Below are 13945 nucleotides of genomic sequence, written 5' to 3'. Positions count from 1 at the left end.
ATTGTTGCAATGGGTCCACCTGTATCCCTATTTAAACCATTTGTTTTTGCCCTTCCCCTCCACAAATTATACCAACATCAAATACAGTGAAAGTAGGAGTTACACCGTGGGGGAGAGACGTACAAAGCAACAAAGAAATCATCTTATAAATATCCACCAGATTTTAATGCACATCCAATCACAAAAATAAAATCTGACAAACCCAAGTGCTACTAATTACCCAAAACTTCCTCACAGGAGTGACAGTTTCTATTTTGTCCCCCTTAAGGACAATCACTTTAGAAGGGTACCGCTGGTCATCAGAGAACATGATTGGCTATGTAGGCTCGTGACTTTTGTTTTTCTTCATCCTAGTGAACCTGAAGCCAGCCTGCAACAGCAGCTTTTTCCAGCAGCATGGCACCCTGGTGTGTGATGGCTTCCGGGATTGTGAGAACGGCCAGGATGAGCAAAATTGCACGCAGAGTGAGGAAGGCCCCAGCCGCTCTGACCTTCCCAAAGAGCTCCTAAAGCACAGCCCAATACCTTTGCTGGGTTAGAGTGAAGTAAAAAGATCCTGCCCACTTTAGTCTTTAGAGTCCCCCTCAGTCCTAGACAAAGTGCAACAGGTGGTTATGCTAACCATGGTAGTGGTGTGTGTGTGTGTGTGTGTGTGTGTGTGTGTGTGTGTGTGTGTGTGTGTGTGTGTGTGTGCGTGTTCTGCTGTCAATACTGACAACCTTTCATTGCTTGCTTGCTTTAAACTACTAAGCATGTTTAAGCTACTATAGCGTATTGAGGACCTGACATAGAGGAATTACATGATATGTTGGAGGGACATCTCCTAATTTAAGCCCTGAAAAAATGAAAACCTGCAGGATTGTAAGCAATTGTGCTATAATTCCTGATATCTATTTATTTTTCTCTGCCCAATTGGTACAAAAGGTCTGAATGTGGCAGTGAATTTTCCCCCAGAATTGTTATAGACAATATATATACTAATCCTAGCTACTTGTGAGGCAGAAAGAGGAGAATAATTTTTTGAGGACAGCCCAGGAAAAAAAAGTTAGAAAGATAATATCTCAAAGAGAAGCCAGACATAATGGTTCATACCTGTAATTCCAAATACATGGGAAACATAGGTAGGAGGATTGTAGTCCAATCCTGGCCCTAGACAAAAATCACAATACTGTATCTGAAAAATAACAAAGCAAAAGGACTGACAGCATTACCCAAGTGGGAAAATGCCTGCTTAACAACTACAAAACCCTAGCTAGATTACCAGTAGCACCATTTTCTTTCCCCTTGGAGAATAAGACAAAGTAATGACAAAGAGGCTAAGGCCACAAGATACTTATATAGCCATCTCCTTTGCCTGTCACCTAGAGTAAGTAAATGGAGATTCAGTCTGATTGGTTCTCAGTTGATATGCCTGTCTCCAGTGACTCTGCTTAATGGAAAAAGAGTCCCTTTGGGATCATTCCGTCTCTCACTTAGGGTTTTCCCAGAGCAGCAAATAGCAATTCCATCCTTATCCATCCTTTGCACCCTATCCACCCAAATCAGTATGATTTGCTCAGATCAGGTTCTTTTGTTCATTTTAGGTGTCCCATGTACCAACAGAACGTTTAAGTGCAGCAATGATGTTTGCTTTAGGAAGCAAAATGCCAAGTGCGATGGTATCCTGGATTGTCTAGACGGAAGCGATGAAGACGGTTGCAGTGAGGAGAACTTTGTTCTTGGCTCTTCTGCTCCTCCCTTTTCCACCCTTATATCTCCCTACTTTCTAGTCTCATCCTGTCTTGAGTAATTCCTCTGATGAGGGTCAAAGTCACTGGAAATCATAGGCTACATGGATGAACTGAGTTTGAAATTCCAGAGTTTTATTCTTTCTTCACAACAAACATTGATGCTGTAGATGTCTATACTGAGAACTTTTATTCCCAGTGACATTGATCGAGGGAGAAGATCTTAGGTAAAATAACTTGTAAGAAAAGAAATAGGGCTGGAAGGGTGGCTCAGTGGTAGAGTACTTGCCTTGCATGCATGTGGCTCTGGGTTCTATTCCTCAGCACCACATAAGCAATAAAAGCCAGAAGTGGCACTGTGGCTCAAGTGGTAGAGCACTAGCCTTGAGCTGAAGAGCTGAGGGACAGCGCTCAGGCCCAGAGTTCAGGCCCCATGGCCGGGAAAAAAAAAAAAAAAAAAAAAAAGAAGAAAGGAAAAAGAAATCGCTAGGCACCTGTGGCTCACATCAGAGCTACTCAGGAGGCTGAGATCTAAGGATCATGTTTTGAAGCCACTTAGGACAGGAAAGTCCATGAGACCTTTATCTCCATTAATAACCAAAAAGCAGAAAGCAAAGCACCAACCTTGAGCAGAAAAAGATGAGACAGATTTTGGACCCTGAGTTCAGTACTGGCACACACACACACACACACACACACACACACACACACACACACACACACACACACACACACACACACACACACACACACACACAGTACAGCTTGGTAGATGAAAAATTATGTGCTGTGCACTAGTTTTTTCGGTAACCAACCCTCAATGACTGTGATCTGTCACAGGTTTATTTTAGTCAGGTGGCCTCTAAATTTGCCAGATGGCCACATGTTAATTGCACCTCTTTATCAATACTGTTCACAGTGGGGAGTAAATTCTCTCATGGCTAGTTGCTTTTTAGTAGGCTTTCATTTGTTTTATATCCACAAATTCTCTCCCACTTGGTTTCTCTCAAATTACAACTTCATTGACATTCTCAGTTCGGTTACATTGGGGACATATCATAGCAACTGAATTCCACAGGCTGCCATTTATGCCACACCAGCTGTCACCTCCCAGGTCTCTCGGCCTCCACATGCATTAGTCTGTAGAGACTCCATGTCTGGGTGTGTTCTTAAAAGGGAAGGAGTGTTCTGTTGGTATCGGTCTCAGATAAACTATATATTTACTCTTATCTAGATAAGCAGCAGATTTTCAGTTGTTTATGAGTCAGTTCTCAGCCCAGCATTAAACCTGACCTAATTTCCAGTTTTCCTTTAAATCATGTGATTGTTCCTCTTCTAAAGGCTGCCCCAGGAGCTCCTCCTCCCTCCAACGAATCATCGGGGGCTCTGACTCCCAGGAAGGGGCCTGGCCATGGCAGGTCAGCCTCCACTTTGTTGGATCTGCCTATTGTGGTGCCTCTGTCATCTCCAGGGAATGGCTTCTCTCTGCAGCCCACTGTTTCCATGGAAACAGGTAGGGCAACCCAATCCTATTCTCAGATCCCACACTCAACCTGTAGACCCTCAAGCTGTGGCAAGACGCTCTTCTGGTCGGGGGCAAGCAAGTCTGTCTGTTGGGCTTTTGTGTTTGTTCACTTTGTGGGAGGTATCAGTTCTCTGCCATACAGGCCTTTCCTTAAGATATAATTGAGGGAATTTTCTGGAACTTAGATCATGTTGCTGCTGTGACAGCTTATTTTCATCTCTGGCTTTAGTGAGGTGATGAGTGAGGCTCGGAGTTATGCTTCTTGCTATGTCTTTGGGTAGAACCAAGGGCTAAGGTAGAGCCAGGCAGGGGCTAGGTTAGGGCCATGGGAAGTCAGTTCCTCCTTGGACCATGTGTGTCTCTTCAGCTACTAACCTCGTGCTTCATTTCTTTTCTATCAGGATGTCAGATCCCACACCATGGACTGCTCATCTAGGGATGTATGTACAGGGGAATGCCAAGTTTGTCTCCCCTGTGAGAAGAATCGTAGTCCATGAGTACTATAACAGTCAGACGTTTGACTATGACATTGCCTTGCTACAGCTCAGTATCGCCTGGCCTGAGACCCTGAAACAGCTCATTCAGCCAATATGCATCCCTCCCACTGGCCAGAAAGTCCGCAGTGGGGAGAAGTGCTGGGTGACTGGCTGGGGACGAAGGCATGAAGCAGGTGTGTGGTGTTCCCCTCCCTACCGGCCACCTAATGTATGTTAGGGTAGCACTGCACTCTCTTGCCGTTCCGGGGTGGGGGAGGGTGGGGATTGGAATGTCATCTGCTTTGGGCCTTCTGACAACTGTGGGGATGGATGGTTTAACATTTTTTAAAAAGTCCTTTCCACCTGCACCAAAAAAAGCAAGAACCACCTGATAAAGGGAAAGAGGACATATATGAACAATGTAGGATTTGCTAGTAGTAGGCAGAAAGGTCACATTCTATTTTGGAGAAGCTCTTACATCCATCCTGTCGAGGTTTTCCACAATCTAGGATTTGTATTAGGGTTTGAATATATAGTGGGGGTAACAATCAGATGTTTCATGAATATCTCTTCAAAGATTAGTGCTAATACTTTACCTCCATCTCCCATGCATCACAAATCCCTTGGCAGTGCTTTCTAAGGGGTTGGGACAGTTTCAGTGTCTGTGATTGTAGCATGTATGCCATCAACTTGCTTTTATACTTTCCCTTGATTTGCGTGGGAAGTCTCTCAGGTGCTCACAGCTCTCAGTTGGTTATGTAAGTTAATAATGTTCATCTGTTGCAGACTTCTCAAGGTTCCCGTGAGACAACTAACTAACTGAACACTTGTAACTCTGTGCTCAGTGCTTTAATTACATTGTTATCTGTCACAAGAGGAAAGAAGCTACCCAACCATCACAAGATACTTTCATATATATATATATATATATATATATATGTACATATGTGTGTACATACATATGTGTATATACACACATATATATGTGTGTATGAGTATATATGTGTGTTTATGTTTCATTTGAGCTAAATTATGAAGAAAGTTAAAGAGCTATATAAAAATAAGTTTTTATGGTATCTGGGAGACTTCTAGCCTAACAAACACTGGTGTGAACTACTACTGGCTCACAATCCTGGTGAAAGCAGGCACAGTAGCTCAGGTGATGGAGGTAGACCTTTGGTCTGAATCCTGCTGTTACATGCTAGCTGTGTTTGGTTGGGCAAGTCTTTTCATTTCTTAAGCCTCTGTTACTTCATCAGCAAAACAGAGATGCAAATCGAATTTATCTCTAACAATTTGCTCTGAAGAGGATAGGAAAGAAGGTGAGTTGGTTGTTCGAAGGAAATCTTGAAACGTAATCATTCTAATACCATGATCTCTCCACCTCCAATGTGTTTTCCAGACAACAAAGGCTCCCCTGTTTTGCAGCAAGCAGAAGTAGAACTCATTGATCAGACCCTCTGTGTTTCCACCTATGGAATCATCACTTCCCGGATGCTCTGTGCAGGACTAATGTCAGGCAAGAGGGACGCTTGCAGAGTAAGTCATCTTCCTTCCCTTCACCCAACATGCACTTTCCGTGAATACTTTTGCCTTTAATGGACATGACACTGGAACAACTAGAGCAAGTAATTCCCTTACCTCATTTGTTTTTGCCAGGTGTAGATTACAACCCAGTTGCCTAAGATCAGGGAAAGGTAATGAAAGAACAGGTTCCAGAGAATCAGTTTTCTGGTGCCCATTCATTTTCCTCCATCATTTATGGCATGAGATCAGCACTCATTACTCTGTTGAGATGCTTATAAACCAAAGCTTAGAAATAAAGCAACCCTCCATATACACTTTGCTTCAGAAATGCACCCCCATATCCTTAGCAGCAGGGATTGCAGGGGTTTCAATTATTCACTCTTCTGAAGCACAGACTGGAACAACAACAACAAAAAAGATGAATGGGAGAAGAGACAGTGAATACTCATATGAAAGAATATTGTGGAGAGTAGCATAGTTGCAAGTTACCTTGTGGGAGACATTTCTCTGAGCTCAAGATTCCCATCTGTGCAGGTACCTGCATGATCACCAAAGAGTAAACATAATTCAGAGAATAAGCAGACAGGGAAAGCCATTTCCACATCTTCTCTAATTTTATCCTTGATGTTCCCCAAACTTATTTTATTAAACTTATTTTATTATCATTGGAGATACTATTTTATGGCAAGCACTATACTAGTTTACTTATATGAATTCATTCAAATTGTTCTTTTGTCTCCATGTTACAGAAAGGAAATGGGATAGATAGGGTGAATGGATTACCCAAAGTCATACAGCTAGTGCAAACATCTGGGGTGGGATTTAAACTCTTGTGTTGAATGCTAAAGCTACTATGTTTTTGGTATCTTCTAGTCAGTTCCTTGGCCCTATTCCACACAGGCATCAAGTTAATCATCAAATTAGTCTTAGTAGCATAGTGGCAATTAAAATCAAGGGATGAGTTGCTATGCTAGTTAGAATTTATGGGAGTGGGTAGAGAGGCAAACTTAGGTTCATTTCTTGTCTTTGCCTCTGGGTTGTAACTTTTCCTACACTCTAAAGTAGGAAATTAAAATTAAAATTCAGCCATTATATTGTAAAGATTAATATTGCATGAATTTATTTTGTACCTGTCTTGGGACTTGAACTCAAGGTCTGGGCACTACTGTCTTTGACTATTTTTGCTCAAGGATAGCACTCTACCACTTGAGCTACAGCCCCAATTCTGGCTTTTTTTTTGGTGGTTAATTTAGACATAAGAATCTCACTGGACTTTCCTTCCCAGGATGGCCTTGAATGGAGATCCTCAGATTTCTGCCTCCTGAGTAACTAAGTTATAAACCTGGGCTCCTGATGGCACCTGAACTGTGTTTAAGCTTTGAATTATTGCAGGCTTTGCTTTGTGAAGTTGAACTATCAGGAAAGGCTCTCAACTGAAAGAAAATTTTTGTGAAAACTATGAGCCAGTGAATATTAACTTTGCATCATTGGACCCAGAAAACCAAGAGTTTCTTTTTCCCTTCTTGGGTCCATGATGAGTTGCTTGGGCCAGACCTAAAAGCCAACCTTTCAATGTAACCATCCAATGTACCCATTCAAATGTTGTGATTCAAAAACAGTGCTGGGCATATAGCCGGCACTAAATACACTGTTACTCCTATCACTACAGCTCCCATGGGTATGGATTAGCAGTATGTGAGAGTCATTTTCTCCTGCAAAAATCTTCTAACAAGTTTTTTAATGAATGCAGCGTGTGTGTGTGTGTGTGTGTGTGTGTGTGTGTGTGTGTGTGTGTGTGTGTGTGTGTGTGTGTGTGTGTGTGTGATATGCCCCTGTATTGGTACTTAAACTTAAGGATCTCCCTTAGGTTTTTTGCTCAAGGCTGGTGCTCTACCATCTGAATCACTTTTCCACGTCTGACATTTTGCTGGTTAGTTGGAGATAGGAGCCTCTAGGATTTATCTGATTGGGCTGGCTTTGAACCATTATCATCAGATCTCTGCCTCCTGAGTAGCAAGGATTACAGGCATGAGCCACAGGTGACTAACCAAATACAGCTTTTTGATTAGGAGAATTCTAAAACTTAACTGATATCTGAGGAGTTACACTTCTTGAACAGAATAGTCAGCCCTGAAAAAAACATATCAGATTAGGACTTTTGAATACAATCTATTGGACACATGAATGATAAACTCATGATCATAAGGCAAATGTGGTCATACTTGACATTGTCTTTTCATGCAGGGGGATTCAGGTGGACCGTTATCATGTCGAAGACAAAGTGATGGGAAGTGGGTACTGACTGGCATTGTCAGCTGGGGACATGGATGTGGAAGACCTAACTTTCCTGGTGTTTACACAAGGGTGTCAAACTTTGTTCCCTGGATTCATAAGTATGTTCCTTCTCTTTTGTAACTGTGTAAAAGGACATTTTTAAACCATGATTTATGTGATAGATTCTTTAAAGAGAATGAAACAGTTAACAATAAAATGAATCAATTTTTCAACTGGAAATGTGAGATTGTCCACATTTTATATTAAAAGGTATATTCATTCTAAGGCATCAAAATGTCATTGGTTTAACAGTGGAAAAAACCTTAATGTCCTGAACAAAATCCTCTAAAATAAAATAAATAATGGAGCTAGGCACTGGTTGCTCACACCTGTAATCCTAGCTACTCAAGAGGCTAAGATCTGAGGACTGGTTTGAAGTCAGCCCAGTGATAAATCTGAGAAACTCTTACACCAATTAACCACCAAAAGACCAAAAGTAAAGGTGTGGTTCAAGTTATAATGCTCCATCCTTCAGCAAAAAAGCCAGGCAAGACCATGAGGCTCTGAGTTCAAGCCCCAGTACTGGAACAAAAAAATTAAAAATAAAAATCAATCACTAAAATGAAATAAAATGGGAAATCAGGTACACATTAGTGTTCATGTTAAATGCAGACATTTATAAGGATTGAGGCAAACTTGACTTACTGAAATAAGAAATTCCATCTCTTCGCCATTAGGATTCCCATAAAATTCAATGTACACACACACATTCACAAATAAAAATAAAGGAAAATTTAGTTATTGGCAGAATATATATTCAATATTATTGCCTTCCATTCCAATAACAATACACTTTCAAAATAAAAAGCTACACCTATAAAACTCAATACTGCAGAAACAGCAAAAACAGTCTCGGTAGAGTTTGTTTCCTCATTTACAAATATTTAACTTTGATTAAAAAACTGGTTTTCTAACTCATTCTAAATCCTTAGTTTGGAATCAAATTGGCAGGCTAGGAAAAGTCTTCAGGTAAGGTTTGGGGTTTTCATTTGCATTCTAGGTCACCTGGCTAGAGATTACAAAATTTCTAGTTACCAGAAACAAGGGCAGGTTGTTACAAGGAAGAGTTCAAGTAGTTCAGGTAATATTGGGTCTGAGCAACTGTCAGTGATCAGGAAACATCAGAACCAAAAGACAACGTTTAATGAAGTATTAGCACTCTGTGTAAGGTCTGGGTGTTGGTAGGTATTAATTACAAAGATATTTAGGAAAGTATGGGAGCATTTATTAAGACCCTGTATTTCCAGACACATTTTTAAATGCTTTAATTATTTCACTCACCGTTCCTAACCTTACTGGGTGGAAATCATTTTACAATGGAAAAAGAATCTGTCAGACATGGAACAAAAAACATGTACATTGTGAGCGTATTCATTTGATCCTAGTTTAGTTTGCCCTTTAAAACCCATACCCTTCCCACTGTACCATGGGGACTAGAGTTTTTTGGCCACAAAATGGAGTCTGGATTAAAGGTATATAAACCTTATATCTTAGAACTCTGAGGGTTTAAGAGACTTGTGGGAGTGGCTGTGTGCCTAGAGCAGTGGCTTTGTGACTTTCGTGGGGAGTGAAGAGGATTATAGAAAATACTTCAAGGAGGAAAAGAAAAGCTGAGGACATAGGATAGCTAACTCAGTGGGAGGGCACCTCCCACTGAGATTAAGCACTTGCGTTTAAATAAGAGAACCTGAGATGACTTGTCTAGGTCCTAAGGAAGGATAGGGATCAGGGGTTTGTGAGTTCTTAGTGCTTCCAGTAAAGTCAGGTGGTTGTTTTGTTGTCAGAACTCTTTTCCTTCTTTAGTGACTCTTGTTCTTTTTTTGGGGGGTCATGGGGCTTGAACTCTGGTCCTGAGCACTGTCCCTCAGCTCTTCAGCTCAAAGCTAGCACTCTACATTTCTTATCAAGCATTGTTGCCTCCTCCTTTGTTTCCCCTTCCCATCCCTTCTCCTCTCCCCCCCATACCCGCCTCACCACCATCCCCCCCCACACCCCCACCCCCGTCCCCTTACCTCCCCTCACGCCAAAGATGTATAGTTCATTTTCAACATAGGATCTTGTACATCTCAATGTTGCAATGGGTCCATCTGTATCCCTATTTAAACAATTTGTTTTTTCCCTTCTCCTCCACAAATTATACCAACCTCAAATACAGTGAAAACAAGGGTTATACCGTGGGGGGAGGGACATACAAAGCAACAAAGAAATATCTTATAAATATGTTAGACACAATCCCAGCTCTTGTTCTTGACCAGCCTCTCTCTCGGGTATTTTAGATCTAGTAGTGCTATCAGCTACCTGCTATTCTAGGTCTTGGGTACGTTAAGGTTCCTTGTTGATTGCCTTCTTCCTTCAAAACCCAGCTGAGGCTGCAGATTGATTCCTCAAAATCTGCCTGTTAGAGCAGAGTGATGGAGCCCCAACTCCAGGTGATCTTGGAACAAGCAGAAAAGGCTTGGCCTAGAAGCAATGTGTCTTAACCCTGTCAATGAAGGTGCCAGGGTTTTTGTTTGTTTTTATCACTTGTGGGGCTTGAACTCTGGGCCTGGGTGCTGTCCCTGAGCTCTTTAGCTCAAGACTAGTGCTCTACCACTTGAGCCACAGTACTAATATGGTTTTCTGAGTAGTTTATTGGAGATAAGAGTCTCAGGGACGGGCTGGGAAGGTGGCTCAGTGGTAGAGTGCTTGCCTTGCATGCATGAGGCCCTGGGTTCGATTCCTCAGCACCACATAAGCAAAAAGAAAAAAGCCGGAAGTGGCACTGTGGCTCAAGTGGTAGAGTGCTAGCCTTGAGCTGAAGAGCTGAGGGACAGCGCCCAGGCCCAGAGTTCAGGCCCCATGACCAGACCCCCCCCCCAAAAAAAAAGAGTCTCAGGGACTTTCCTTCCCAGGCTGGCTTTGAACCGCAGTCCTCAGATCTCAGCCTCCTGAGTAGCTAGGATTATAGGCATGAGGCTCCGGCACCCAGCAGTGTCAGATTTTTGTACACAAATCTACACCATCCAAAGTTGTCACCAGATGGAGGTAAGGCTTAGTAAAGTTTTCCTTTAATGGCAGGAACTCTTCACTTAAAGTTCTTGACTAAGATTGCAGAATAAGAATTTCTGGACAAGTCACGGTGGTAAGAAAACTTGGCAGAGCTTTATTAAGCAAATAAGCAGGCAAACAGACAAAAAGCAGACAAACACACAGAAGGACAGGGGGACATTCTAACAGAGTGTGGGTGCTTTCATAGGGAGATAGAGACACAGACACACGCGCAAACACAAACATGGAGGAAAACACACACACACACACACACACACACAGCTCCTTGGGCTGTTGGGGTATTTATATGGTAAAGGCAGGGGGTCTGGCTTCAATGTCAATGCTTTGCCTTTGTTGTAATCATCCCTGGTGTTATTTTCTGAGTTTACAAATAAGAATGCATCCTGTCATAAAACATCCTTATCCTGAGATAAGGAGGCCTGTACTATCTGCATTTTGAGGCAGGAGGTGGCTTAAGTTTGGGGAAGCAAACTTAATTCTTACACTGTCAGACAAGTGTTAATGCTTAGGATGAGAAATGCATGCCCAGAGGAAGGAATGCATCCTTCTTTGAAGCAAAGAAAATATGTTTCTAAATACCATATTCCTGTGTTGCCTTCACCAGGCCTCAATTTCCTTCAGTTATCCAGCTTTATTTTCCCTAAAATGACTTTTGTACCCTTAATCTTTTTTTTTTCCCCCCACCAGTCCTCGGGGTTAAACTCAAGGCCTGGGCACTGTCCCTGGGCTGCTTTTGCTCAAGGTTAGTGCTCTATCACATGAGCCACAAAACCACTTGCATCCTTTTCTGTTTATGTGGTATGGAGGAATTGAACCCAGGGCTTCATGCATGCTAGGCAAGCCCTCTACCACTGAGCCACATTCCTGGCCTGTTCCCTTAATCTTAAGGGAAATACATAAAGGAATATCTCCTGCATTGTTAACTGACCATATGTCATTTTCCCCTAATCTATCCAGCTTCATTCCCCCTAAAATGACTTTGTTCCCTTAATCTTAAAGGTAGTAGAGGGACAAGTTTTAAGCTTGAGTCTTTGAATCCCTGCCTCATTTTCTGTAGGCTAGCCTGCCTCAAAGTGACAACTATGCATTTCCTGACTTTCCAAAATTGATTGGGCTTCACGTTTGTGTGTGTGGGGTGTGTGTGTGTGTGTGTGTGTGTGTGTGTGTGTGTGTGTGTGTGTGTGTGTGTGTGTGTGTCTTGGGGCAAGGGTGAGAAGTAGGGCTCATGATGGCTCTGAACAGGTTGGGACCTGAGTTCTTGCTTTGCAAACATCATTCAAGAACTCACTAAGCCAAAGTTCTGCACCACTGACAGTGTGGAGCTAGCGTGCCTGTGTGCACACGCGTGTGCCTTTTCCTCAGGTGGAGGGTTTCTATGACTCCTCCCCTTACACAGAAATAACAATCATTCACATTTATTAGGTGCAGATCACTGTTCTGAGTTAGTTTTTGGAACACGCATTCGCTTAGTCCTGGAATCGACCTTGTGAAGACACGTGAGGACTCGTAGAGAGAAGTCCCACGGCTAGGACCCCTCACGCACGGAGAATAGCCCAGGAAGCCCCGCTCTAGAGTCCGCGGGCCCCAGTACCACTCAAGGCCATCTCTAGCTGACTCTGGACTTGGGAGAGGAAGCATCTGTCGGCGGGTCATTCATCATCCTAGGCTAGAAATTAGCACCATGTCTGGCATGCAATAGATGCGTCACCGTTGTTTGTTGATTGAATGAATGACAGCTAGGGCTGGGATACAACGCAGCAGAGACACTCTTAGGGGTAGAAGGTAAAGTTTCTTCTGTCCGCCCATCCATCCCTTCCTTGCCACCGCCCTGCAACCAGCCAGGCTCATAAACTGAGCTGGTTTGCTTCGGCAGCAATAGGAAAAGGCATTGCAGGTAGCGCACTGACCAAACCAGAAAAACCACCCTTCTCTCTCCAGAGCCCAGCACCGGGCTCTCCCAGCCTTCCTCTACCCGCAGCAGCTCGGGGACGGCCTCCCAATCACCGGCCCGCCCCGGCCCTCGCCCCGCCCCTCCGGGGGTTGGAGCTGCCCGCCTGGGAGGCACCTTGGACTCTGCCCTTTCAAGTGTGTAGGTCCCACCCCAACCTCTCAGTCTTGATCCGCTCCATGGAAGAGGCCGCGTCCCCAGCGTCCACAGAAGAGATAGAACTCACGGTGCTAGAGGAGCAGCCTGGGGAGCAGACGCCACTCAATGGAGCCCTCCAGCTCCTGCCTGCTTCTGCCCAGGACCCCTGCCTAGACCAGGTGAGACCCACCCCCCACCCCTCTCCTCCCACCTGACTCCCCCGGCGCGTGCTGTAGGTGCGATCGTGGGGCCCCGAGCTCCACCCTGCCAGGGTTCGGATTTCCAGCCCGGAGCGAGGTGCGCAGGAATGTTCCCAAGAAATTCCAACTTTGCCAAAAATGCCCTCCGACCCGAGCCCACCCTGCGCTACTCCCAGCCCTGGGCCCGCTCCCCTCACCGAGTCCCCCACACCCATCCGGGAGGCGTTGGAACCTCCAGCACTGAGCTGACTTTTATAAGCTGTATAATATTTAGGTGTTTTCTTTTTTCTTTCTCTAGAAGAGAGTGTTAGACTCTTACACCCTCATTCTCTTCTCTGGCTTCCTTCCTTCCCTTCCTCTCTTCCTTTTCCTCCTCCTCCTCTCCGTTTTCTCTCTCTTCCTCCGACTTACATTTATTGTATTTATTTACATTTATTACATTTACTGGCTGTCATTCCTCCCCGCCCTAGCCCTTCTCCCACCCCCATCCCCAACTCCTATCCATACTCACCATCCCCCAAACTCTCCTAACTTGGACGTGAGGTTCTGCAGGAAGACTGATAGGAGTGGACAGGGGCCTAAGTGGAAAAAAACAGAAGGATTAGGGCTGGCCCCTGCCCATCGGGAGGACATAAACTTGTCTGCTTGGTGGATGGGAAATTATTTGTAAGTTCTGATCCTAAAGGACTAGACTAGCCTCGTTTGCTTTTGCCTCCTTTGTATCTGGAAAAGGAAGTTTCTGGCAACATTCAGGCTGACCTGTTTCTGATTCAGCTTTGGCAGAGACAGAATATTATTCACTCACATCAAACACTTGTAAAACAATTAGAGGGTTTGAATGGTGAACCATCCACCTTCTGATTAACCCCTGAGATTATCTTGATGTTTAGGTACTGTCAACATAATACATAGATGTAGCCTTCTATTTCTCTTACACCTCCTTCATTGCATTGGCTACTCAACTTAGAATAACTTAGGGATAAGCAGGAAATTCAAAAGTTGAAAGCATTGCTTTTGCCATA

At 43.7% G+C, this 13945-nt stretch overlaps 2 protein-coding genes across 2 annotated transcripts in view; both read left to right on the top strand.

Annotated features, from left to right (window-relative positions):
* Positions 1-7670, top strand: part of Tmprss7 (transmembrane serine protease 7) — a 32777-nt gene extending 25107 nt beyond the window's left edge. The window contains exons 13-18 of the mRNA XM_070028721.1: positions 355-465; positions 1584-1700; positions 3069-3240; positions 3654-3922; positions 5131-5267; positions 7500-7670. Coding sequence (XP_069884822.1) covers positions 355-465; positions 1584-1700; positions 3069-3240; positions 3654-3922; positions 5131-5267; positions 7500-7670 — 977 coding nt within the window. The remainder of the gene's footprint in view (positions 1-354; positions 466-1583; positions 1701-3068; positions 3241-3653; positions 3923-5130; positions 5268-7499) is intronic.
* Positions 7671-12736: 5066 nt separating this feature from the next.
* Positions 12737-13945, top strand: part of CUNH3orf52 (chromosome unknown C3orf52 homolog) — a 29602-nt gene continuing 28393 nt past the window's right edge. The window contains exon 1 of the mRNA XM_070030263.1: positions 12737-12902. Within this exon, the coding sequence (XP_069886364.1) occupies positions 12765-12902 (138 nt within the window). The 5' untranslated portion in view covers positions 12737-12764. The remainder of the gene's footprint in view (positions 12903-13945) is intronic.

Source organism: Dipodomys merriami, unplaced genomic scaffold (genome assembly GCF_024711535.1).
Source record: "Dipodomys merriami isolate MVZ:Mamm:240054 unplaced genomic scaffold, mDipMer1.0.p SCAF_2, whole genome shotgun sequence".
Taxonomy (NCBI): Eukaryota; Metazoa; Chordata; class Mammalia; order Rodentia; family Heteromyidae; genus Dipodomys; species Dipodomys merriami.
The sequence above is the reverse complement of the archived record's forward strand: the minus strand, read 5'-3'. Positions and strand labels throughout refer to the sequence as shown.